The sequence below is a fragment of the Epinephelus fuscoguttatus genome, linkage group LG11, assembly GCF_011397635.1.
Source record: "Epinephelus fuscoguttatus linkage group LG11, E.fuscoguttatus.final_Chr_v1".
In the NCBI taxonomy this organism is placed as follows: domain Eukaryota; kingdom Metazoa; phylum Chordata; class Actinopteri; order Perciformes; family Serranidae; genus Epinephelus; species Epinephelus fuscoguttatus.
In genome coordinates, this window is record NC_064762.1 from 7,824,051 (window position 1) to 7,849,488 (window position 25,438).

General features: G+C 40.4%; 1 protein-coding gene across 2 annotated transcripts in view; it reads right to left on the minus strand.

Annotated features, from left to right (window-relative positions):
• Positions 1 to 2,268: 2,268 nt before the first annotated feature.
• Positions 2,269 to 25,438, minus strand: part of LOC125897060 (centrosomal protein of 128 kDa) — a 76,988-nt gene continuing 53,818 nt past the window's right edge. The window contains exons 19-24 of one of the 2 annotated variants that reach the window (XM_049590105.1): positions 16,943 to 16,992; positions 15,675 to 15,698; positions 10,573 to 10,650; positions 9,512 to 9,625; positions 6,031 to 6,139; positions 2,269 to 3,196 (exon numbers count right to left, since the gene is read on the minus strand). In XM_049590105.1, the coding sequence (XP_049446062.1) occupies positions 3,123 to 3,196; positions 6,031 to 6,139; positions 9,512 to 9,625; positions 10,573 to 10,650; positions 15,675 to 15,698; positions 16,943 to 16,992 (449 nt within the window). In that variant the 3' untranslated portion in view covers positions 2,269 to 3,122. The remainder of the gene's footprint in view (positions 3,197 to 6,030; positions 6,140 to 9,511; positions 9,626 to 10,572; positions 10,651 to 15,674; positions 15,699 to 16,942; positions 16,993 to 25,438) is intronic. The other variant, XM_049590104.1, reaches the window with a different exon arrangement.

Here is a 25,438-nt window from a genome sequence, read left to right on the forward strand (position 1 = left end):
CATAAATTCATACTTGTATGTCTGTTTCATTTTTAAAAGTACTATGAAATTAATTTCCTTTGTTGGAGAGTAATCAACCATTACAGCGTCACAATAGAGTGCTGCGGGGACGAGGTTTATTTTATTGGCCAACGCTGAAATTAACATCCCTCTGGTTCCTTTGACAATAAGCCAATGAGATTTTTTTCAGATTACTCCTGAAAATAAACTCTGTGGCAAACAAACATGTATGACACATTTTGTTCTGCAGGATAATCTTCACAGCTTCACTTTAATGATTTTTGAAGAGTAATCACCAGAAGTAAAAAGTTAATGTCAGGCTATTAACAGACTTAAAGTGATAGTTCAGGTTTTTGGACATGAAGTTGTGTGAAACACTGACCATCTGTAGCTCTGATGTGACGGTGTCACTACTCTCAATGAGCCTCCTGCTCTGAGAAATGGCCCGTAGCTTACCGGAGAAAAAGTAGTCCTGAAGATTTAAGCGGGGCACGTAACCAAAAAGTTTTAAGATACAAAAAAGTATGCATGTGTTTTGTTAGACTATTGCAGTAATTTTAAAACATCCCCACATTACGTCAGACCTTGCTATCAATTGGGACTATTTTCTGGCCAGTATCACTCCGCCGTGCAGGCCCGCAAGACAGCACACCAACAGAAATCAATCAGATTTCTGTTGGTGTTCATTTTGGTATTCCTCTGTTTACCTACAGCAGCTGACGAGGGTGTGTCGTGAGCCTGAGCCGGTGTTTGCGCTCTAGTAGTAGGTATATATAGGGCTAGTACATCTTCTTCCTTACTAATAATAGCCTACTGGTTCTCTGTTGGAAACAGCTGATGAAGTTTTCGTTAGCTGTTGCTATCCTGCGCACCTGCACGGCGTGGTGATGAACTGTCTGATTGACTTCTGTTGGCGTGCTGTCTTGCGGGCCTGCACGGCAGAGTGATACTGGCCAGAAAATAGTCTGCCCTGTGCACAGCACTGTCTGTCTTTATAAGCTGGTGCAGGTGATGGCAGGAAACATCAGATCGACAGTAAATAAGTGGACGTTCCAGCAAAACAATTCCATGAACCTCTACAGTTACCGAGCTGAATTTGAAATATTATGTTGTTGTTAAGCCATATTTTAGGCCAGATAGCCCTGACATTTTAGGAAAAAAATGATGGTTTGGGTTCAAATTAAAAGATTTTTTTTCCAGAAAGTTCTTTCTAAAAGAAAGCCCTGAAGATGTGCTTTTTCATGTGTGTCAGTGGAGTCAGTTTAAAATCAATTTAACTGCATTTTTAAGCAGTTACTATTACTTACATTATTTATGTGTTATTGTCTTTCATCACAAAAAAGCAGCTTCTTCTGTAACCGACACATCGACATATGATATTGTCTTATATTGATTGGAGGCCCCTGAATTGCATTGAATCAAAATTGTATCGTGTCAGACTTTGTAATATCGGGAAATAACGTATCGCATTGTGATGAAACTGGTGATTTTACACCCCATGCACCTCACACAAGAGGGCTGAGTAACGTTTCAAATGAAAATGAAATCAAAAGGAGAAGAAATTCAGCCATCCTGTGTGCGGTGCATCCACTTATGTGGTGCTCAGAACGCCAAAAACTTCCATTTGAAAAACTCAACAGCAATGTCTCTTTCCAGAAATCATGACCCAATTACTGCAGATAATCCACAGACCTTGCTGTGAGCAGTTTCATGTAGGGACTATTTTCTTTCTACCAAACTACACCTGCCAACTGTATCACTGCACAGAAGGAAGAGCTAATAGCTAATGTTAAGGCTCAACCGAGGAGGACGACATAAATGTTTGCATCTCATGTTATCATGAGCCTCTTGTCCATGAGTAGATGCACTCTTCCTTCTGTGCAGTAATACAGTTGGTGGGTGTAGTTCGGTAGAAAGAAAATAGTGCATTATCTTGAGTAACCAGGTCATGAGTTTCTCAAATGTATTTTTTGGTGCTTCAAACACTAAAAGCTGAGAGCCATCTAGTTTATTGTATTGGAGAGAAGGCAGACATCTCTAGTGGTCTAATTGGGGTGAACTGTCCCTTCAACGGAGAAGTATAAACTACTCCATTTTAATAACTGAACTGAACATAATGTGATACATTCAGTTATACTTTTGACTGATATCCTCTCACTACATTTAGTCAGTGTTGGGGCTCCATACTTTGGTCAGATTTATACTGTGCACAGTTTAGAAACATGCGGCTCCAACAAGATTATGTACAACTGTGAGAAATGTTTATCCGGCAGGTAGTGTGTTTACGTCTTTGAGGCTGAGCAGTAAATTAAAAGAAGACTTTTCTGTCTCATGTGGCTGTAGGTTGTTCTCTCCAATGAAGGGTTTTAGCAAAAAAGCATAAAAGATAGTCCGGTGGGAGTATCTGGAATCTCTGAGCTGCTGCAAAGCAAACACTTGAGTCTGAAATGAGGCGGACATCAAGTGTGCTTATGAAACCAGACATTTGGCTGTATGGGGATTTATTCATAGTGCATATACTTCCTTCACATTTCATAAAAAATAGACATCTATTTGTGCTTTCAAATATATACTGCATTAAAAACAAAAAATATAAAGCCATTAAGAAATACAGATGTCACATTTTCATGATGAAAACAACAGTATGTTTGTAGAAAAACAAAATTACACATTGTTCAAAAGGCACCAGTGTTTAGTTTGGGGAATTACACCAACTCATCTGAGCACAGACTGATCATAAAGTAAACAATATTTAACAGCTGTTAAAGTGTTGGTACGATGGCATGAAATGTAAAACTTTTGGTTTACAAATTGTTAAATACATTCAATTGAAGTTATAAATAGCATTTAAACACTTTACAGTACGTCCTCTGCTCCAGTGTCCAAACTTAAATCTCCTCCAAAGTTTGCTGTGAGTGTCACAGTCTCACCCCTCTGCTCCTGAGCACCTCCAGTGATTGCCTGGTTGAGGTAGTGGAGGAGGATTAGTGTTGAGAGCAGGGCCTCCCTGTGCACTCAGGTTGTTTCTTTGTTCTGGATGAGCAGCAGGCAGGTAGAATCAGCCGGAAGCACCGTGTGTTTGGGTTTGGACGGATACAGATAAAGGGTCACTTGCGGTTGAGCTAATCTGTGAGGGGTTTGGCCCCGTTGACTGGGGAGTCATCCAAGTCTGAAGTGGTCAGGCGTTTGTGAGGAGCTGTGGCAGAGGGGGGGAGGTGAAAGAAAAACAGTTATGTTCCATTTCTGTCACTCAGTTACCATGAAGGTGCACGAAGCTCATCGTAGGTTTGAAAATAAAATAAATATGGAGCTGGGTGATATGCCAAGCAATAGACTTAAGTTCTGAGATAAAAATTTTAAATTTACAGGGAAAAAAAAAAACGAATTCTCAGAAATTAAATGAAAGAAAAACACCTCTAGTTTGTACCAGGAAGTCAGGTGATGTAGTGTGGAAAAGAAATATCTCGGGAACACCTTGAGGAAATTTCTGAACATTTAGAACATATGTCCACTTTGACTTAACTATTGACTGTTAGATTTCACACAACTTGCTACGCTGACTTTTTTCATTCTATACTATATAGTTGTTTTTATATTTTAATGTCATTGTATACTATGGTGTTTGTCAATAAAAAAAAAAAAAGTCATGTCATACAATACTATGTTTTTTCACAGTTCTTTCGTGTCAGGCTGTTCTATGGTGTTTGTTCATGATTTTGGAAGACGTGATATAATAGGTTTTATTCAGGCCATACCATACTCAGGGCTTAAAGTACTCCGGCATGGTGCCCGATTTCCGGCTTAACAGACATTTCTAGTTTTTTTTTTTTGTGGCAACAACTTGGCTTAAGTTAGCATTTCATTTCATTTTTCATGATTTTGGATTTCAGACGACATACTATACTATGACGTTTTTTCATGATTTTGGATTTCAGACGACATACTATACTATGACGATTTTTCATGATTTTGGATTTTGGACGACATGCTATACTATGACGTTTTTTCATGATTTTGGATTTTGAACGACATGCTATACTATGACTTTTTTCATAATTTTGGACGACATGCTATACTATAACGTTTTTTCATGATTTTGAACGACATGCTATACTATGACGATTTTTCATGATTTTGGATTTCGGACGACATGCTATACTATGACGTTTTTTCATGATTTTGAACGACATGCTATACTATGACTTTTTTTCATGATTTTGGATTTTGGACGACATGCTATACTATGACACTTTTTCATGATTCAAGATGACATGCTATACTATGACTTTTTTTCATGATTTTGGATTTTGGACGACATGCTATACTATGACACTTTTTCATGATTTTGGACGACATGCTATACTATGACATTTTTTCATGATTTTGGACGATACATTGTTTTTCATGTTTTTAACTTTTCTAATGGCATATCGCACTATGGCACTTTTTTACAATTTTTTTGGTGTAGTGTGCTAGGTGCAATGCTAGTTTTTTTAATGACATTTTTATGGCAAACTATCCTGTAACTTTTAATGATTTTTATATCATACTTTACTATGAATTGTTTATGGCATACTTAATTATTTTATAAAATGTCATACTATACTATGACAATTTTTATTAATGACGATTATGGTTACTTTTACTTCATATTTAGTTGCAGTTGTTATCCATTTTGATTACCCTTTGTGTTATTTGGTATGGCTAAACCACCATAATGTAAGGTCAGTTTGTTCAGTTAACATGTTGTTTTGTTGTTATATTGAGTATAGTTATTTTGTGTTGACCTCTTTTCTAGGCCTGGTGGTTCAGTTCTTGGTTTGTCATGTTTTATGCATTTTTGGGGTAAATAAACTCAAATTTCTGTCAACAACCCCTGTGTCCTCACTGATTGGTCCCGAACACATTTAATTATATAAAACACATATAACAAATTCTTTATATTTTTGTTGCATACTTTACTATGACTTACCACTATTACTATGGCTTTGACAAATTAAACTATACATTTTTACAACATTTTTAGGGCATACTATAACATCATTATTTTCGTAAATGTGTGACTTTAATCTAAAGGAGCTTCCTAGTTTTTAATGCAAATGTATGACTTAATAATACCAGGGAATATATGAGCATTTTCTCTTAAATTTGTGAGGGTTTTTTCCCCCATAAATTTTCTACTTGAATGTCAGAAATTTTTTTCCTTGTAAAAATACGACATAATTTTAGAAAATCACCAGCCTTTCCCCAGCTCTGCATTATTATTATTATTATTATTATTATTATTATTATTATTATTATTGGTATTGTTATTTCTATTTATTTCTTTATTTATTTTTGTAAAAACTGTGATGGTCCTCATACTCTGTCATAGGTCACAGCCGAAAAAGTGGGAGTACTATATTTCCTTCAACTGTTAATGGATCTATTCCTTCTGGAAGGCGTACAGTAGAAAATGATTGGCACTATCAGTTACAGCCAATCTTGCCATGAATACATGTGATAATTGTTTTGTATATTAACACTAGTGTTAAATTGCCATAGATATGTTTTGGTCACCAAAATTCTTGGCGGTAAAACAAGCACAAAACCACAGAAAGTACACTCCTCTCACACTGTGCCAAATATCTGTAAGCAGCTTAGCAAAATGCTACAAGTGATTTTGGCCATGAGCCACTGGCAGTGAGACAGACAGACACACTTCCAGAGCACTGATGGAAAGTTTGAGCTCTGGGTGCCATGTTGAAATACTCAATGGATAAGTGACAGTGCTTTAAGACTGACACTGAAATCCATCATGTGTAATTATGTATATCACAACTTAAGCTTGGTAATAATATGCTCAACTGTGCAATTCAGCAGTTACTTGGATTTACATTCTCGCCATCACTGTGCAGACTCCTGATGCTGTAGGACATTTTAAAATACTGGTGTATGTTTTTAAATTATCTGGCAACGCAGAAATGCAGAAAAACATGACTACCATCAACACAGCTCGTAGATAAGCTGTCAGAACACAGGGTTACTCACACAGTGTGTCAGATCTCAGTGAGCTGCTGAGGAACGTGCTGGGGCCTTTCATGGAGGAAGAAAGAGCAGCCAGTCTCAGGCTCCTGGAGGTGGCGTCCAGTTTCTCATCCTGAAAGACAGGAGGACACTAACTGTTAAACCCAAATCACCCACTGACTAATCAGAAGGACTGGGATATCATCCACATTTCCAAGAACTGTGGGTTTGATAAGACACGTGTATTTCCATTCTGCCTATCAGTACCTAACTTAAGTTTTTTTAATTCAGTCACAAGACAGAAGGAACTGCAGTAAACATTTCACAGTCCACAAAAGTTGCACACCTCTGCCAGGACCTAGTACTTGGACTTACAGGGACACTTCACACACAGAATGAGCATTTTTAAAATCAGTTAGTCATGCCGTGTTACCACAGATTTGTAAAGAAAAGTGTTTCTTTGCATGCCTTCTTGGAAAACGGCGAACATATTGATTTAGCAGGTGTTAGTGGTCTATTTGTGCAGTGGCGAAGAGGATATAGACTGTATAAATAATGGAAGTAGCGAACGTGACGTTATACATGGGTTTGAAGCCTTGAGTTTGGCATTTCTGCTGTCGCTATCATGGCTTTCTGGAGCCAGAAGTAACCATATTTGGACGAGAGGTTGGAGCTGTGGAGGAATGAGGGGTGGAGCAACCGGTAGCAACACCTCGCGGACATCCTGTCAATCAAGCAGCTCTGCCCTTAAACGTGTGTAACTTTGAGCCTTGATGAAATGTAAATGAGTTGTAAAAAAATTCACCCCCTGGACAGCTGTCATGAATGAATTAGCTGTAGAGACCAAAACCAGGCTGTAAACATGTTTATTTCTGCTGTAACGTTGGGCATTGTCACATGGGGTCGATGGGGATTGACCGTTCTGGAGTCAGCCTCAAGTGGCCATTAGAGGCACTGCAGTTTTTGGCTTCATTTCTCAGCCTCGGTGTCGCTTCAGTTAAATCCAAGTCTCATTTATCCAGTTGTACACTCAGTACTTCCCAAACACAAACTTTAGTGTTGAGTCTGACTTTGAAAAGAGCAAAGATGAGTTTAAACAGTTACTTCTTATTGTAATGTGTTTGGGAAGTACTGAGCACACGACTGGATAAATGACACTTGGATTATGCTGCACGAGTTCTGTGAGACTTTGTAAACAAGTCTTGTTGTTGTCAAATGTGGTCTTTAGTGAATCAATAAATCAATATGTTTGTGGTCTCCCATGGATATGTGAGACAAACAGAGTTTTCTTCACAAATTCCGAATCACAACACAAACTTTGGTGCCAGACTGTGTGCACAGCGCACACAGCCGAAAGAGGAAAAGAGACAGAGAGCTCTTGTGTGTGACAGCGAGGCTGCCGTGACCAGAGCAAAGAGAGTGAAGTTAATTTGTTATGTGAATTTGCTAATGGTGTTTTATATTCATATCAATATAGTTAAGTATACTTAAAGCTGTGAGAATTTATATATTGTTTAACTTGTAGTTCAAATTTGCCTTTGCAATAAAAACAAAAGCTGTTACTCGACATCGCTGACTGTCGTTTTGGGCTTCAAAAGCATCGGTTCAGGCACCGGTGCTGTTTTGAAATCATCGTTTTAGTACCAGTATCAGAAAAAAATATCCCAAACAATACCCAACCCTACAGGGCATGACTACCTGACATACAAGTGGTCATTTTGTAGGTGAAGTATCAATTTAACGTCACACAATTTGTTACGCAGTTTGTCAACAAAGCAGGTTTTATTTGTATATTAAAATCCCCCATTAGCTTTCAATTGCAGCAGCTATTCTTCCTGGAGTCTACACAGTTATATGGTGACATTATAAAATATGCATTCACACTTCACATCACAGTACAGTCAATAACACATCATAATGAACAACCACTGTGAGTGAAACAATAACAGTCGACATAGTTTACATAACACAGAGAAAATAAACCGCCTCTGACTGAATCCATCACAATCTAACAGATAAACATGATGATTTTAATTTATTGGTAAAGTAAAACAACCTCCAACAGCGCGCCTTAATGTGAGAGGAGACATTTTTGTTTACATCCTAGAACATGGCTGCCAGCTCAAAAGTTTGGCTTAGCTTCACTAAAAAAGATAACAGCAAAGCATAAACACTAAGTCAGATCTGATCATGGAATAATTAGTGAGATATTACATCTGCCTGTTGGTCCAAAGACTAACTGAGGATGTGCCGCATCACTACGTCCCTAACATGGCTAAACTTCACAATGTGAAATCAGCAGTAAATCTGTGTATAAGGTGAGTCTCACAGTACCAGACTTCACAGAGCACAGCGACACAAAGACACATTCAAAGCACCTTTAAATGAGAGTTGTGGGCCAGATTCAGCTGCCCACAAAATGCTTGTTTCAACATCCCAGGAGCTCCACACAACGATAAAATATTCTGTTTGGGAAGTGAGTGATTTGAGTCCCTGTATGCACTGTGTGCAACCGTGTATGATAAAAGCTTCTTTTACAGACATTTATTTGCCTGTAAACACGGCGGCACAAGTGTCCCAGCCTGAACAGATATCTCTTAATATTCTGTGATTCTGTTGCAAGGCCTGCCAAGTCACTGCTGCCTCTTCAAGTTTGACACATATTACAGATTTCTTTTATCCTGTGTTTATAGATCATTAACATTACAGATGTCCTGTAATGACAGGACAAGAACCGAGCCAACAAATAATCCCGTCTGAACGCAGCTTTAGAAGCTTGTGTTTCAAGCAGAGAGCCGCTGTTAGGTTCAGTGTAGACGCTGTTTGTTGTTGTTGGCATCGCTGACTCTGATCAAGATGGAAGTCTTGTAAGGACCCTCCATCCATCCGTTTTCCTTAAACAAACCCCGGGTGGGCAGCAGCTATTAAGCTAATGCAATCGCCACTTATCATTCAACACGGGAGTCATTTGGCAAACCAACGGGGTAATCTGGCAGATTAAAACCATTTAAAAAGTGACTGTATGGCTGTTGAGGGGTGGTTGCAAACTGCTGATGGCAATCAGCTGTCAACAATGATGTCTTGATGGCTCCCCTGACTGCTTTATAGCACAGAAGATGGCTGTAGCAATTAACACAGACTGGTAAAATTCAGGTTTTGTCTGAGTGTACAATTGTGCCATTACTCCAGCTTGTCCCACTCTGTCCATCCGTGATGCATTACCAGCATGTGAAATTATTCATTTATTCATACAAGTTGCAAATTAGGTGCGGTGCACACACTGGTACCGGTGTGGGCGAGCTAGACTCATAAATGGCTCTCAATGTCAGGCTATCCTTATCCAAACGGCCGCTGTTTGAACAAAGCACCGCAATTAGGGACTGAAATAGAAAAAAAGTGTGGGTTGCTGTTTGGTAGTACAGGCTCCTGTACGGCATTATAAAGCTCATTTTTCTAGAGTACAGGACTGCGTGTGTGTGTGTGTGTGTGTGTGTGTGTGTCGTACTCTGTACTCCTGGATCCTGCGTTTGGACTCATCCAGCTGGTGCTGCAGGTCCCAGACGATCTCTTTGTATTTGGTGTAACGCTGCTCTACCTGCTCCCTCTGTCGCTGTGACTCCTGTTAGCACAAAATGGAGGCTGTGTCACTGGAACCAGTCACAAAAGACACAACTGTCCACAAAGATACTGTTGGTCACTTTATCAAAAATATATATATTTTTTTCATGTTTGCTGAAACTGTCACTATGACTACACAGACATTCATGAGAGATAATCTGTGAAAACAAATCATGTCCCCCTGCCTCCTAGCTGTGCTTCTCATGGCATCACCGGACCTGAACGAAAACAACCAATCAAAGTCGAGGAGACTCTACCGCAGCTGTCAATCATGTCAATCATTCTGTGAACTGAGGTCAAACTGTCCAACTAGGCAGCCCTGATCAAATCTGAATCAATATTCTGTTACTGCGTTGCATATTTCTCACCTCAAGTGTTTTCAGAAACATATTTTATACACTTTTTCATTGGCATTTTTGGCGGCGCAGAATCTAACCATGCCACCCTAATTTGCATTTACTCAGTATTAACATGCTGAGCCACGCCAGGGATGGACCTTTCCTGGAGTAGGGCCAAAAATGCACCTGACCACTTCCACATGGGTAGCGGTGACGCCTGCTGACCACCAGTTAAATTCTTTCTTCTTTTTTATATAAACTATATTCTAAAGTTTAACTAATAAGGTTTCAAACTGGTAGCACTGTCACAATACACAAAAAAAAAAAATACACAAAGGATAATAAAAAAAATAAATCATATATAGTGCTAAATTTCAATATTGACCAATATCAAAATATCAATTAATTTTTGCCACATCATCCAGCCTTATCTTTCACACTAGCTAATGCCGGTTCAAGACAATTCCTTAGTGATTATCTGCGGGGTATTCATTTGATGCATCTTTATGTTTTTATGTTTTAGTACTGCATCCAGTGTTGGTAATTAAAAATTAAGTTTAGCGAAGAACTTCGTAACCACTGTATTTAGGTTTTTAAAAAAAAATCCCACCTCCAAATCTTTAAAGTTCTCCATCAGACATTGTTTCTCTGGAATCGACTCCAGGTGGTCCAGGGCGACTCGTGTGTTCTGGAAAACACACACACACACACACACACACACACACACACACACACATATATATAACACATAAAATAATTTAATTTACATGACAATATTTGTGTCTTAGTTTGTCTGACAGGCACATTTAGCCATTTAAGCCCAGCTGTTTAAATCTACAACACCAAATACATGACGAACTGTTTTCACTGAGAAATTAATACAAAATCCACGTTTGTGCTAAAATCCTAAAAAATATGTTCAATAATGCATCTGGAAGTGATTATTGGAACAAGAACTCTTAAGAAGGATAGTGAGGAGGATAGTCTCATTTTAAAAACTAAGAAAAAACAAACAAAAAAAACCCCCAAGACTCCCTGAATCATAAATCACCATGTAAGGGACAAGCAGAAAACACAACAATACTAAAACTAAAAACAAATGTAGGGTTGTCCACAGGTAAATACCGGGGCTGCATCCCAATTCCCTTAATTGTCTCCCTGTTTCCCTTAAAGATAAAAGAGAGTGAAGCGAGGAAGGAATAATGGATGAAACGCACATTTAGTGAAATCATTCCCAGTCAAGGGTCACCTGAAGGGATGATTACTGATGACGGCTGCACAGCTGGATCAGCTGTCCGTGGGCTCTAACTGCTCTGTGGCGACTACTGATGCCTTTGTGTTTGCAGAGATAATCTGGGATGTACTGCTCAAATACAGAGGCAACACAGCTGATACTGTTTGCTCTGTTATGTATTATTTATGTCCTCCCACATGACAAAACACAGTGTGAAATATTTACTGATGTTGTCCTTTTCAACTGTATCATAAATATTCACGTGTGCACAACACACCTGTGTTTAGACTGAGCACAGATCAGGTACAGTTGTAAATATATTATTTCATATGTTCAGATATTTAATCAGTTCAGTGTCAAACTGAAAATAGAAATGAGAGTGTAACGAGTAGTGATGTAATAGTTCACATGATACGCACAGCAGAGGAGATACTCGCACACCAATGCAGCTGAGCTGGACAGCTACATAAAGGTCCACAGGTGTTTCATTTCATTTTCAGTCCTTGACTATCATTAGCGCTCCTGACGAGAGCTTCACAGAGCAGATACAGACACAGACAGCGACAGGTTCCCACCAGGTGTGATGAATCAATCAGCTGGTGTCACTAATTAGATGAGGTCATCTCTGAGGACTATTTTACTATTCCGAACATCCTCAAACACCAATGTATGACAGCAGAGCATTAAAAATATATAAACGTACCAAAACATGACTGCACACAGAATAATAAAAAAGAAAGGACAAAATACGACAGCAGGTCCAAAGGGGGCCACGCTGGTACACGCAGATGTCTATAAAAAGCAGGACAAATTCAGTGTTCTACTTTCACCCTGCAGGAGTTTTGTTTCCAGATCTGTATGTCTGTGGCGAGAGTTAAATACATCAGTGCCACAGAACCTGAGAGCAGTAGTTGGATGTCTGGCCTCCTCAAAGTGTCTCGCTACGGAGGATTTTGGATCTGCTCTGTAGAGTTTTGACAGTATGATTTTTTTATTTTTTTTTTTAGAACAATGATGGAGTTATACCTGAGCAACCCGTCCTCTGGGGTGTCTTTTTAGCAGCATATAAAATAAAAACAGCTCCTTAAACAATATTAAATATAGTTTTGTAGTTATAAACAAACACAAAGAAACAGTTTTGTTTCTGAAATGAAGAAAAAAAAAACTTTTTTTATTCCAATATATTAAAACTAACATTATAATTTGGGACTTTTTTTGTGCAAAGCAGGAATCACAGTCTTGTTGAAATGGGCTCATGGAGGAGTATTTTAATGGGGCTCAATTACATTAAGCATGTTAGTAGCCTGCGTTTTCCACAACAGAGCCGAGTCTCATATCCACAGCTATAAATGTAACATTACCAATTGCCGAGATGATTTCCTTTCTGTCTGAATCAGTTGGGACTGGCTGCCTAAAAGCTGCGAGGTTAACTTTAGTTTGTAGCTTGTGTTGCTCCTTGTTTTCGTCTATAGTTCAACCTGCTAACACTCACAAGGGGTGAAGTCAGGTGAATGTGTTGATGTCTGAAGGGTTCCCACTGATGTCACCTAATGTATAGCAGATTGAACACACTGTTTTTTTTGTGGTTCCTAACGCCAGACCTGCAGGTGATCGGAGGATCTGGTAATGGTGTTACTAACCATATTGCAGTGAGCAAGCTTAGCGTAGCGTGGAGTTGAGCGTTCTGCTTTGCACGTTGCTTGTTCTGTCTTTGGGCTGCCTTGTTGAGCGCAACTGCACTGAGAACGAGGGGTGTGCCATATCGTCTCGTTCACGATAATACCGGTATAATTTTTAATATGATATGAAAAATTCATGTCGTGGTACTCACAATATTTCGACTTGTTGACATTGACGTCATACTGTTACCCACGGCAACAACAAGTGAAATTATTACTGATTCCGCAGTGGTTCCAAAAAGAGGAGCAGCTTCAGTAGTGTGGAATAAACTGTGGCGTCCTCTTTTAGCGAGTTACCGCTCAGAGGGAGGCTGCTCTGGCAGCAGCACAGCGTCTCTCCCTCTCCTCTCTCGCCGTGCATCAAGTGATTCTGTCATAAACCTTTAGTAATGTAAACCTACGTGAAAAACTCCATATATGTGACTGTGTGATAGTTGTGGTATCATAACAGCCTGTCACAGGTTACAGCGTGATGATTAGAGGAGAAATGGCAGAGCATAAAGGTCCAGGTGAAGCAAACTGTGAAACTACATCACTTATTTTGTTGCAATTCAATTTTCTTAAATTAATAATATATATTTTTTACTAATTAGTCATATCGTCGAGAATATCGTTATCACAAAAATACCCTGAAATATGGTGATGTTATTTTAGGGCCATATCGTCCACCCATACTGAGAACATTATATTTTAGCTTTATATATTGGGATAGTTCAACGAATCGTTCAGTTTGTAATGCGTACCAAACCAAAAGCCTCGTACTGAATAGCTCAATACAAATGCGCATGTTGCTACACCCCCAATAACGAGTTGATGATTCTGTCTGACATCAGGAAACTGAGGATATGGATTAATGTGGAAAAGTGGACTATGCTGCAGGTGAAACAGAAATAAATTGAACCAGGCATATTGTGATAGTGTTGGACCTTGGAGACAGTATTTTTAGTGTAGTATTCCTTTAACATGAACAGCTCTGGTAATATTGATGTTTGTTTTCTGCTGTGTTAAACTGGTATGTTTGTGAATGCAGTTCATAATATTTCCCTTTCAAACCTACATGGCGACAGATATGAAGTCACTCTGCCCGGTCATTCAGAGGCTGACTGAGGACTTTTGTGACAACACACTGAGCACAACCTTTGATTAACTAACTACTCTGGCTGTACTCCATTCTTTTCATCCCTCCACTGTACGTTTCAATAGCCTTCCTATTCCCATTCAGATGGAGCATTTAAGCATCAAAAGAACTGGTTGTTAACACGGCGTCACGCTGATTGCTACACTGAATGGCACACTGACAAACAGCTGAGACTCGCTGGTTCATCCCCACCACCCAGGCTGAGTGGAGGATGAGTCGATGCATGCTGCCGCTGTGTTGTTGCAGTAAGCAGAAATTATCTGACTTGATCATGGTTTGAGGTATTTCCTCTTCTTTCTCACGACAGCTCATTTAAGGTTGAAGTGGCCAAGCGTGCCACATAATTGTGATAGATGGACGGCGTGCGTGAGACAGCTTTACTTATTTATGAGTAAAAACAGCTTAGGTCGATATAACCGCTCGGTGGTGCTAAGTAACTTCAGGCTGGGATCTAATAGCAGAATAAGGATGTTAGTGTGGACGTTAACGGCTCGGATGGTGAGGTCAATACTGTATTGTCAGTACAGCTCTGTTCTTAACCCTGTCAGCAAGATGTATGATGATTAACAGAGCTCTGAGCCTTGACTAAAGCAATCATTTCTAACCCTGTGTTAGCCTCTATGGGTTGCTAGACAAACACAGCCTGAGGTGAACATGCCTACATAGCTGCTCTGAGTCAGGCTGAGAGTCAACATCACTTCTAATTTAATAACTCGGGGGCATTTCATAACTCTAAGTTTTATAAACCTGGATATACATACCGGGGCTGTCAGGGTTTAGATTCTAAATTGAACATTGTTCATACAGACAAAATTAAATTTGAGGACTTTCAAGTGCTTCACTCAAAGCAACTAATTACTTTTTAAATATAACTTAACAATTAAATAAATGATATGATGAATGTCTTTTTTCAGTGAGGAGTAACTTATCACGCTATTTGTAGGCATAACTGTATAAAATCCTCAACAAAAACATTTGAACGACATGAGAACTACGGTGTTTATACGACTATAATGCATCATTTTCTAGCGCTTTGAAAAGTTCCAATCATATATAGTATATAAAGATGGACGACACGTCAGCTCCCCAGAAGTGAAGCCAAAACATCTCATTCGCCCCCTGGTGGCTGGCTGCAGTATATGTCATAAACCCCACCCCCTCCATGCAAGCAGATGACACAGGGGTCAAACAAAAAAATCAAAGTACATGTCAAATAATGTTTTCACACTGAAGTTTGTTTTTCTGATGAGTTAGGTTTTAATAAGAAGATGCTATAAAAAGGAGGTGTGACATCATGACTGACAGCTGCGTGTGCCAATCGGTGCTTCCGCAATCAGTGGCTCTGCTCGCGCTTGGTCAGACAGGTATATGGGTGGGCACTCCATACCCTAGAAACTGCTACTGCTCAGACTCTGGCTCTAAATGACATCACCAGCGAAAGATGTCAGCAGCCGTAAGCAGACAAGGAATCAAAAAATATTTTGCAAACGGTGTGGCTAATCAATTTTGTCAGGAAAAATGTGAAATATAAAAATACCAAATTCACTGGAGTGGAGCTTTAAAAATCAAAAGTCAAATCGAATCGTGACACCCCTACGTATTTCATACCAGTTCTATTTACCTGCTATAATGACTTTGATTATAAAGATAAATAAACTTACCATCTCCAGATCCAAAACGCGATCCTGTGAACACACACAAACACAGCAACATTACTTCATATGCATTGAAAAATAAAGTGTGAATCAAAACCAAAGTGAGGATAAAACTGACACAATGAGCCAGACGGTGAGTTCAGGTAACTCTTTACAGTGGGAGATTAGCACAGAGGAAACCAGTGTTTGTTTGTTTGTGAGAATAGCGACAGGAGAGAGGAATAGAGCATTCCAACAAATAGGTAACAAGGGAAGGAAACACCAGGGCTAGGGAGAGTGTGTAGCACACAACAGGCTTCTTATCACACACACTGAGACACACACAAACACACAAAGACAAACTGCTCTCGCCGCTCATGCAGCTCCTGACTGATGTTCCCTCTCTAACGATGCATAAGCGATGCTATGCCTCTTATCTGCCACTCAAACACACACCTGCTCCCCCCCGCCAACCGGCTGCTGCTCCCCCTCTGCCTGTAATATGTTGATGCTTTGTAACAAGGGTACTTTCTTTTCCTCAGCCCACCCTCCGACTTTCTTTTTTTTTTTTAACTCGTCTACGTCCCTCACTCTATCTGTCTTTCCTCTCTACATCTCTCTCTGCTCATCCTTCATAATTAAAAGCTCGGCTGGGTCTGAGAAGGCTGATTAATTGCATGCGAGCTCTGGCAGGTGCCATCATGCAGCCACAGATGGGACCCCAGAATCCAACAAACACACAACAAACACACGGTTACAGAGGTACAGACACACGCTTGGAAAGAACGAACGCTTAGCAGACACTTTAGTGTGTGAGTGAGTGTGTTTTTCGCTGTTTAATGGCGAGTAAAGGGTCGGCGAGGCGCTGGGGGCCAGTCCAATCCAGACTAGGTGAGTTGGTGGCCTGCCAAGTGTAGATGCTGCGGTACTGAAAGACAGAGACAAGGTCTCTGGTGGCTTTTAAACTCCAAGGCCTCGTGTCTTCAGTAATTAGCTACTTGTCCAAGCAAGGCTGCGAGGAGTCTGTCAGGCCCGCGGCTGTGTGCTAATGTTTGCAGCGTTGCATCACAGAACTCAGAAGCCCAGCAGTTACTGAAGAACACCCCAACAGATATGCAAAAAAGAATCTGAAGGCAATGTGGTGTATAAATAAAAATAGTACCAGCTGTCTCTTTTTGGCAGCGTGGTTGAAATCAGGCCAGCTGGATATTAAGAATCTACTGTTTAGGGTGCAGATTTACAAACACAATGAAGACACAAACAGATGAGGATTAATAAAGACATAAACTGCTCACCTGAAGGCTCCTCATTTCTTCCTCCTTCCTGCGACTCTTCTCCAGCAGCTCTGAAAGAAACATGTTGATGAGTTGAGATGGCAGCAGATTCCCCGACCCAGTGTCAGAGTGCTGACATTCAGTTGGGGCATGTGTCGGCTTTATTCTCCATCTGTATAAAGTGCTGTGTACTTTTTATTTTACCCCATGCAAAAGAAAACCATTAAAGGAAAGCTGTCATCCAGGATTTAGTAACACTTGAAAATAACTGTTATTTGTTATTAAATATTAAACATAGAGACAAGCTTCTGAAACTTGTCGTATTAGTTGGTTCGGAGGTTCATTTTTATGCTCATTTATTTCTTAGTGCAAACTATTTTCTCACTGTTTTTAGCCTGTAGACAAATATGTCAAGGAGCTGATCCTTTACAGGGATTAAAGCAAAATATAATCTTTTGACAATTTTTTTTTTCATGCAGCAGCCAAGTCATATATCCCATCTGTAATTTGTAAAACATAAACTTGAAGCCTGTTAAACAAATAACACAATATTTAAAGGATTGAAGATTTCAGCACCATTCCACACAAAACCATCAACTACTGTTCTATAATGCAGCCGACAAGTTTAAATATATATGAACTCCAAATGATGGAAAATCCTTGTGGTGACGGAGAACTTTAATCCCTTAACATATGGTTGTAAAGTTGCTGTTATGTACTCTCAAAGAACCTATCAGCAACAAGAGAGCTAATCCCCTCCTGATAAACACAGACAATTTAATCTTAGTTAAATTAATACCAGAAATTCAGCTACTAAGGAGTGGTGGCTGCAAAAAATATAGCCAATAGTACCCACCCATATGCCGAGGGAGACTCTGTTTTTAGCCTCATTGTTTCACGGTCTCGCGCAAGCGCGCACACGTGAGTGCAGTCCACAGAGAGGCAGTGAGAGCTACAGGCTATAATGAGGCTAAAAACAGAGTTTAAATGACGTTTTTCCAAACAACTTTTTATGTCGGGGCTTCAGGACACTTGAATCACTACGGACGAGCAGTATGGAGATATTTTGTGGCTTCAATTATGTGTTTTTTGGACGTTTTAATCTGGGGCGCCGTCAGCCTGCAATAGGTGGAGTTGTACTGCTACCCACTCTCCCCTTGGATCTCCGCAAAGGATGTGAGGACTCTAAAACTTCACCTGAGCCTCCCTCGGCATATGGGTGAGTAGGTAATGGCTGAATTTTCATTTTTGGGTGCACTATCCCTTTAACAGTGAGTTAAGACATGTTTCTGAAGACACTTAAGGCGAGAAAGGGCCTGATCACACAGAAAGCGTTTTGCAGGTTGCCAAAGTTCTTTTACACATTAAGATACCAAACTGCTTAAAAACCAGTGAAGTATCTGTTTAACTGGGACAGACACACACCACCAGCACATCCCACAATGACCAGTTCAGTTTCACTCAGTGAGGTATTAAAAAGTAAACTGAGCACAGCAGAGAGAAAACAGACAGCAGTAGTTTGGTCACGTGATGAACGATCCTCATCCCAGTATGTCTCAGACACAGTTTGCTGCCTGTGGATTATTTTCACCCCAACAGGTGGAGGAAAGACAAACTCTGCTTGGGTTTTGTTGTTGATTGCAACACCAAATTGTTTTTAATTACAATCACTGGCTGTTTGCTTAATGAGGTGTTTATTCAAAGGAATAATAATTTCATTAAGCAATAGTCTTATTAAGCAAATGCCACAATATTTACTCAAGTTTACTCAGCTTGGCATTATGCCCGACAGAATTAACTTTGTACTGCTTTAATGAAATGCTGGAAACACATTATGGAAAGAAGAAGAAATGTTTAAAAACATTTTATTTTTTAGAATCATTAGGAAATACAATCGTAATGTATTAAGTGACCGATAAATAATATTTCTTGTGCCAACTTTGGAGAAACAGTGTTTTGTTTTAAAAGGTTAATTCACCAGTTTTTAACCAACTTTGTTATAACGATGTGAATAGTATGTGTAGATGAACTGTGATAAACTTCCCTCCATCTAACCAGTGCAGAGATCTCCCCGCTGTTTCCTAGTGAAACTGTAACTGTAATGGCAAGAGTTTGTGAACAGGAAGTGGGCACCGTACTGTTTCCTGCATAGTGAAAACAAAGGCCTATGATGGGTTATAGTGTGATTTTCTCGCCCCACTGACTTCAACACTGACTCCAAAGTCTGTTGCAAACTTTAAGCGCTGTTACTTCCTTCGACTCACTGGTCCATCTACGTCCCATCCCCCACCTATGGTCATGAGCTCTGGTTAGTGACTGAAAGGATGAGATCGTGGATACAAGCGGCCGAATGAGTTTCCTCCGTCGTGTATCTGGGCTCAGCCTTAGAGATAGGGGTAGGAGTTCAGACATCCAGAGGGAGCTCGGAGTAGAGCCGCTGCTCCTTCGTGTCAAAAGGGGTCAGTTGAGGTGGTACGGGCATCTAATGAGGATGCCACCTGGGTGCCTCCTGCTGGAAGTGTTCAGGCACGTCCCACTGGTAGGAGGCCCCGGTGCAGAGACAGAACACACTGGAGGGATTACATATCTCATCGGGCCTGGGAACACCTCGGGATCTTTATATGGTTATTTATATTATTGCGGCATATTGATTATGAATACGGTCCATCTGATGCTGGTTTTGTTTCATCACTGCGGCCAGTATCTCACTATCACTATCCTCATTCAGATTTTAAGAAGCTATAAATTATATTCAGCCACAAAATAAGTCTGAAAAGCTGCAAATCAGAACAGAAGTACAGAGAGTTGACTAGAGATGATACGCCGTCTCATCGTGGTCACTTCCTGTCAACGTTACAGATCAGAAGTACAGAGAGTTGTTGACTAGAGATGATACGCCGTCTCATCGTGGTGACCTGGTGTGAACCGGCAGGTTTTTAAAACATTGCAGAACGGAGCGTTGTAAGTATTTGCCTGTTTCAACTCGTCTAGTTGCAACTCTGGTCTGACCTGGGCACAAGTCCAACATCCAATTACCAGGGGATGACTGAATCTCCACCTCCTCAAGTAAGAGTGCATGTACACTAACACACATACATACGACTACACTGGCCAACACACTTGACTCAAACACTTAGCCAGATTTCTGGCAGGCCTTTTAATATCCACCTTGAAGTGTGGAGCAGAGAAGTGTTCTCTTTGCTGACTCACACCCAGTCACATCTCACCTCAAACTTGTGGGAAGGTCCTATAATAACTGCTGTTATCTGCTCATGCAGTTTTACAGTCTTGTTTTAGAGGGAAAGGCCAATAGTGAGCAAGTGATGAAATCTCTAAAGGAAAGTACACAGACTGCAACCGCAATCTGACAGTAATAAATTCAGTGCGAGACAATTACTGTACATCACACGAGGGCTCTGCAGAGTGCTGGCATTAACAGTTAATCTACTGAGATGGGCAGACAAGTAGGTTTAAGGAAAATAAATCTTGTGAGAATACAATTTCCCGTTTGATAATATGAATGGCAGAAAAAAAACAAGAATCAGTTGTGATGTGGACGGGTAATGTTAGTTGTTGTTGTAAATGCATCATGTCACAACTGCTCATCATGACGTACGTATTCATGCATGGTTGGGATTTGTAAGTCTTGTTTTGCTCTGTAATAGTACAAGAGAATCACTGACAAACCACATTACTGTGAAGCCATACTCAAAGCACAGCTGATAAAATCTTAATTCGCACACCTTCAATTCAGATAACCAGATCTTGTAGCTGCCGTGGCACACACTCTTAGGTCTAATTACCATAGAGACCATATCAGTGCTTCTGCCTGCAGTCAAGACAAGACAAGACTACTTCTGTCAAATAGCTGATTGGGTCTAAAGTAAGAGAGAACTGTTTTTCTAAAGGGGGTCCGGAGATGAGGCTGCATCATCAGATGGCTTATCTGAATGGTGTAATGTAGCCAAGTAACAGAGTGAAAGTAGAGGGGCACTCTGAGCGCCCAGGCTGCATCCAGGGCCAAAAGTCCAGTCTTGTATGATGCGTAAATCTGCAAGCACAACCACTACATGCTGTATGTCTGGATTTATTCCAATTAGATTAAATGGAATTATACATAGGGCTGTACCTGACTCAGAATTATGCCAGATGAATCAGATTGGGTTGTTCAATAAGAATATTCGACAATTTGGGTTTTTTTCCATCCAAATTTTAAAGTTTTAATGGGACCCAGCAGGACATTCAGTTTGACAGCAGCCTTCACGTAATACAGAAAACAAGCTAACTGTGCTAACAACAGGTCTCAACATTTTTTGTCAACACAAGATATCAAACAAAAGCCAGAGACTGTGTCGTATTAAGTAGCCGTGAGCTGTAAATTCACCACTTCTCGGCAGAAGAGAGACAATAATGTTGTCTCACAGCCCTAAAACCTCTCCGCCTCTGTACCGCTTGCCTGCGTGCCTGCAGCTCCCTGTACCAAAGAGCAGTATGACAGCCAAGAGCACTCACACTGCAGCAAAATCTGGGGACCAAAACATCCCCAGAAGTACACTACACAGCACTATGACCGGAAAATAACCCCTAAAAACAACAAGACTGCTCAACTTGAGTTCACTGCTAACACCTGTACTATGGCCAACAGGACACTAATTCAGCAGGTGTCCATCTTCTCCATGTTTTTCTTGATGTTTACTGATGTTAACGTTTGAAAACCTCGACCTGGCTAGCAGAAGTTGGCAGAAGGAGAGTTTACAAACTGGTGGATTGATTTACTCATCTCGATGACTGACTCACAGCCAAATGCCACCAACATCCAAAGCCTATGACAAAAAGTCCAACCAAGACTTTCAATACAGACATAAGTGCTTAAATTTCGCACAAATTTAGTGGAGCTATCAGAGAGGTGACTGCCATCGTCCGCACCTATTTTAAGTCATTCAGCCCTTCATTACAGGGCTCTTTCAAAGCCCTTCATTGCTTTGAAAGAGCACAAATAAAGCCACACACAATCAAATAAATATTGCTGCGACAACATCAAATTTCTCCTTCAAACAGCTGTATTTATTCAACTTTCTCTTAAAAAACTGAATTTGACAAGATTACATTTAAACATATCATGAGAACACTGTAATTTGTCCAGTACTCATTTTTACCAACAAGAGAGAGCTTGAACGCATCATAATGCAACTCAGTGCAACCTCCGTTAGCAATTAGTGCCAGTCACCAGCTTCTAACCGCTAACCGCTAACAGCTAATGTTAATTAGGTCTCCTTCAGCTGATTTCAACTTGGAGTTGTTGTTCACAATGTAGCATCATCAGGGAAACAATAGGGTGTGTCCCATGACGCGTCGATAGTGAGTTTACCGTGTCCTTTTGTTCCAACAGCATTCTCGGAAAGAACTTTGTTTTTCTACTGTTCCTGGGACAACTGGATGTAAGTTATTTCAAGCCCTGCTTTTCAACTTGCACAAAACTGATTTGAAACAACAGAAAAACATCGGCCACTGACATCAGCAAGCGCCATCGTGAGTAGATAATCCAGTCGTCAGTGTGGTTCAGACACTTCACTGATAAACCACAGAATTATACAGTAACGCTCAAAACTCCAAACTGCATGGAAACGTTGCTTTGTCACCGCGGTAACAAGAACTCCATAACGTCACACCCTTCCACCAAGTTTCATGAAAATTGGGCCAGAAGTTTTTCTGTAATCCTGCTGAAAAACAGACAAGCAGACAAGCCAACAAACTAACATCCACTTCTTGGCGGAGGTAATGATGGACACTTGATTGTCTCTGTCTTCCATCTCCCTGTCCATATCTAACTCTGCCTCTCTCTCTGGTCTCACTGTGTCTTTTAACTCTCTTCCTCTCTGTTAATGGAACACAAATTAGGCCCATTTCCCTGCATTGTTCAGATGAAGCGCTAAAAACAAGTTGTTCTTCCTCTGGCAGTTACAGCTCATTAGGAGAAATTCAGTCAAAAATGGGACTCGGGACGGGAAAAACAAGTCCATTTTCTACAGAAGTCTCAAAGTTTACACACATTAAGATGCTTTCTCAAACATTTGTAATCATAAACAGACAGGCCAGTGTGCGCCGTTGAAAAAACAATGCATCAGATACAGAGGAACAGGCACAGACAGCCATTTTAACAAGCATCCGTTACAACACAACACACAAACCTCTCAGTGACAAAACCCCTTCAGTAATATGCATACATTTAATCACTAACTGCTTTTAATGATGGAGTGATTAAATTAAAATAACAGAAAGTCAGCGTTTGTCTCGATCAAAATCGGTCCGGCAGTCAAAGCATAACTACATTTTCATTAAGAGCTGCTATGGGAAGCATGCACGCCGTTACAACATCGTAAATTCAACAGACATGGACAACAGAAAGGATTTCTTTAATGTTTCTTTGTAATCAGGCGTTAGCTGCCTAATAAAGAACACACAGCCCAATTAGCCTCCCATGATGCATCGCTGTTGTATAGTGTGGCTCTGCTTTGCTATGATGAAGACAGTGCCAGTGAGGAAGAAACACTGGGTATCTGATATGTTTTTTCAGGGCCGACTCCAATTAGCCTGGAAATCCAGACCCAAATCTAGAAAGATTTAGGGCCTGGCTGTGAGTAATGCAAATGGCCCAACTCGAGGGGCGGCACCAAGCATGCATTTGAAAATATCACTACGACCAATCAGAACAATACACGGGGTGACGTATCCAGAGTTTAGCTACCAGCGGAGCTAACTGGTAGATTAGACTTTTGCCGTATCCGGTCGGCAAAACAGCAAAAACGTCCTTCTTGCAAAGGAAAGATTTGAGCCCCTTCTGTTCCTCTTTTAGAGAAAAAGCCAAGTCTAACTCGTTCATTGTAGCGGCCAAAGCCGTTTCAAACAGCTGGTGTTCATCCGTAGCCACCTTGCAATGTTTACTGACTGATTCTGGACTTCGTCGTCGCATCGCTGTCGTCATCTGTTTAGCTCGCCTCTGGCCTGCCTATATCAGATACACCGATGTGATTGGTGCAGCTCGGCTCCAACGGCATGGGTAATGCGCATCATTACTGATTGCCAGAGTGACTCGCTGAGCAAATTCAAATTGTGCTCTCGCGAAAACTCTGGATTTCCAGGGTAGACTCCGATACCGACTATTCATAATCGGTAGTACACTGATGATTTGGAACCGCTAGATGTACATTTGCGTCAAACTTCAGAATAAGACAAACTCCACAGCTCCAACAGAAAAATTGTTTAAATGTCTTTAAGCATCCTAATGTTAAATTACATGTTGGAAAAGAGAACTTTTGGACTGTTCTCAAATTTTGAATCTCTAAGGACATCCCTGCACTGGATGATTGGTATAAAGAGATATGGAAAATTAACCCACTCAAGTTTATTAAAATATGACAACCCGTCTTGGACACGGTGGACCCCTCTGGACTTGGTTACACTTGATTAACAACACAAGGGCTGACTACAGCATATCCTGGTAATTTGAATTTGACTGTTTCGCCTGGTGGTTATGTGTGTTTGTCTATTTATTTATTTAACCCCCTTTTGTTGTTTTCTTTTTTTTTTTTATTGTAATGGTATAGTTGTTACTCCTGCTGTTTTTTGTGTTTGGTTCAAGGTGATTCAAATTATGAAAAAGGTAGTTCTGTAAATATCCAGTAATAGAGGTTTATAAAATTGTGGCTGGTACGTAATGAAAATAATTATCAAAAAAAGAGCCATTGTTCTTCCACCTTCGCTGCATGTGCTGCAGCCTGCTTTGCCTGGTGTTGGTGTGTTATACTCTCTGCAAGTGCATCTCAGAAACGCTACTTGCCGGTGGAGTTTATTGATTCAACATTGATTCAACTAAAGGCCTTTGCACACTGGCCAAAATTGTTGCACGTCTAAAATAAATACGACTTCACCTTGTGTCAATCACATTTGGACACTGAGTCCAAAACTTTCGTCTGTCTTTAAAATTTTCACAACACGTTCGATTTTCTGCGTATTTTGCATCTGTCAGATCCTTTAAAGACGACTGACCAAGAATCAGTGAAGAAAATGTGGCGGCGGGACACAGCCGTGACAAGACAGAGGAACAGGGTGCAGAGTCATTTTAAAACTCAGACAGCTTCTTTCAGCGGGTCAGATAGTAATATTCAGGTGGATGATGAAGAAGAGGAGGAGGATGTGGATGAGGACAGCTCTGCCTCTTCATGCAGCTGTGGTGCCAAATGAAAGTCAGGGAGGGAGTGTTGACAGTCAGATAGGTAACTCCAGTGCAGAGAGGCAAAGGAGGGAATGTGTCTTTTCATTTTGTCATGTGTTGCGAATTTTCACAACGAGCAGAACAATGAAACGCATCAGAATCAGTGTGCAAGGTTTCTGTGCCTAAGGATAACACAGACTCAGTGTGCAGAGGCTTTAACACACCTAAAACATAAATAAAACATGGCTTTATAGCATCAGTGTTACAAAAGTAAAAATTGGGCTCCATTATAACCCACAAGGTTC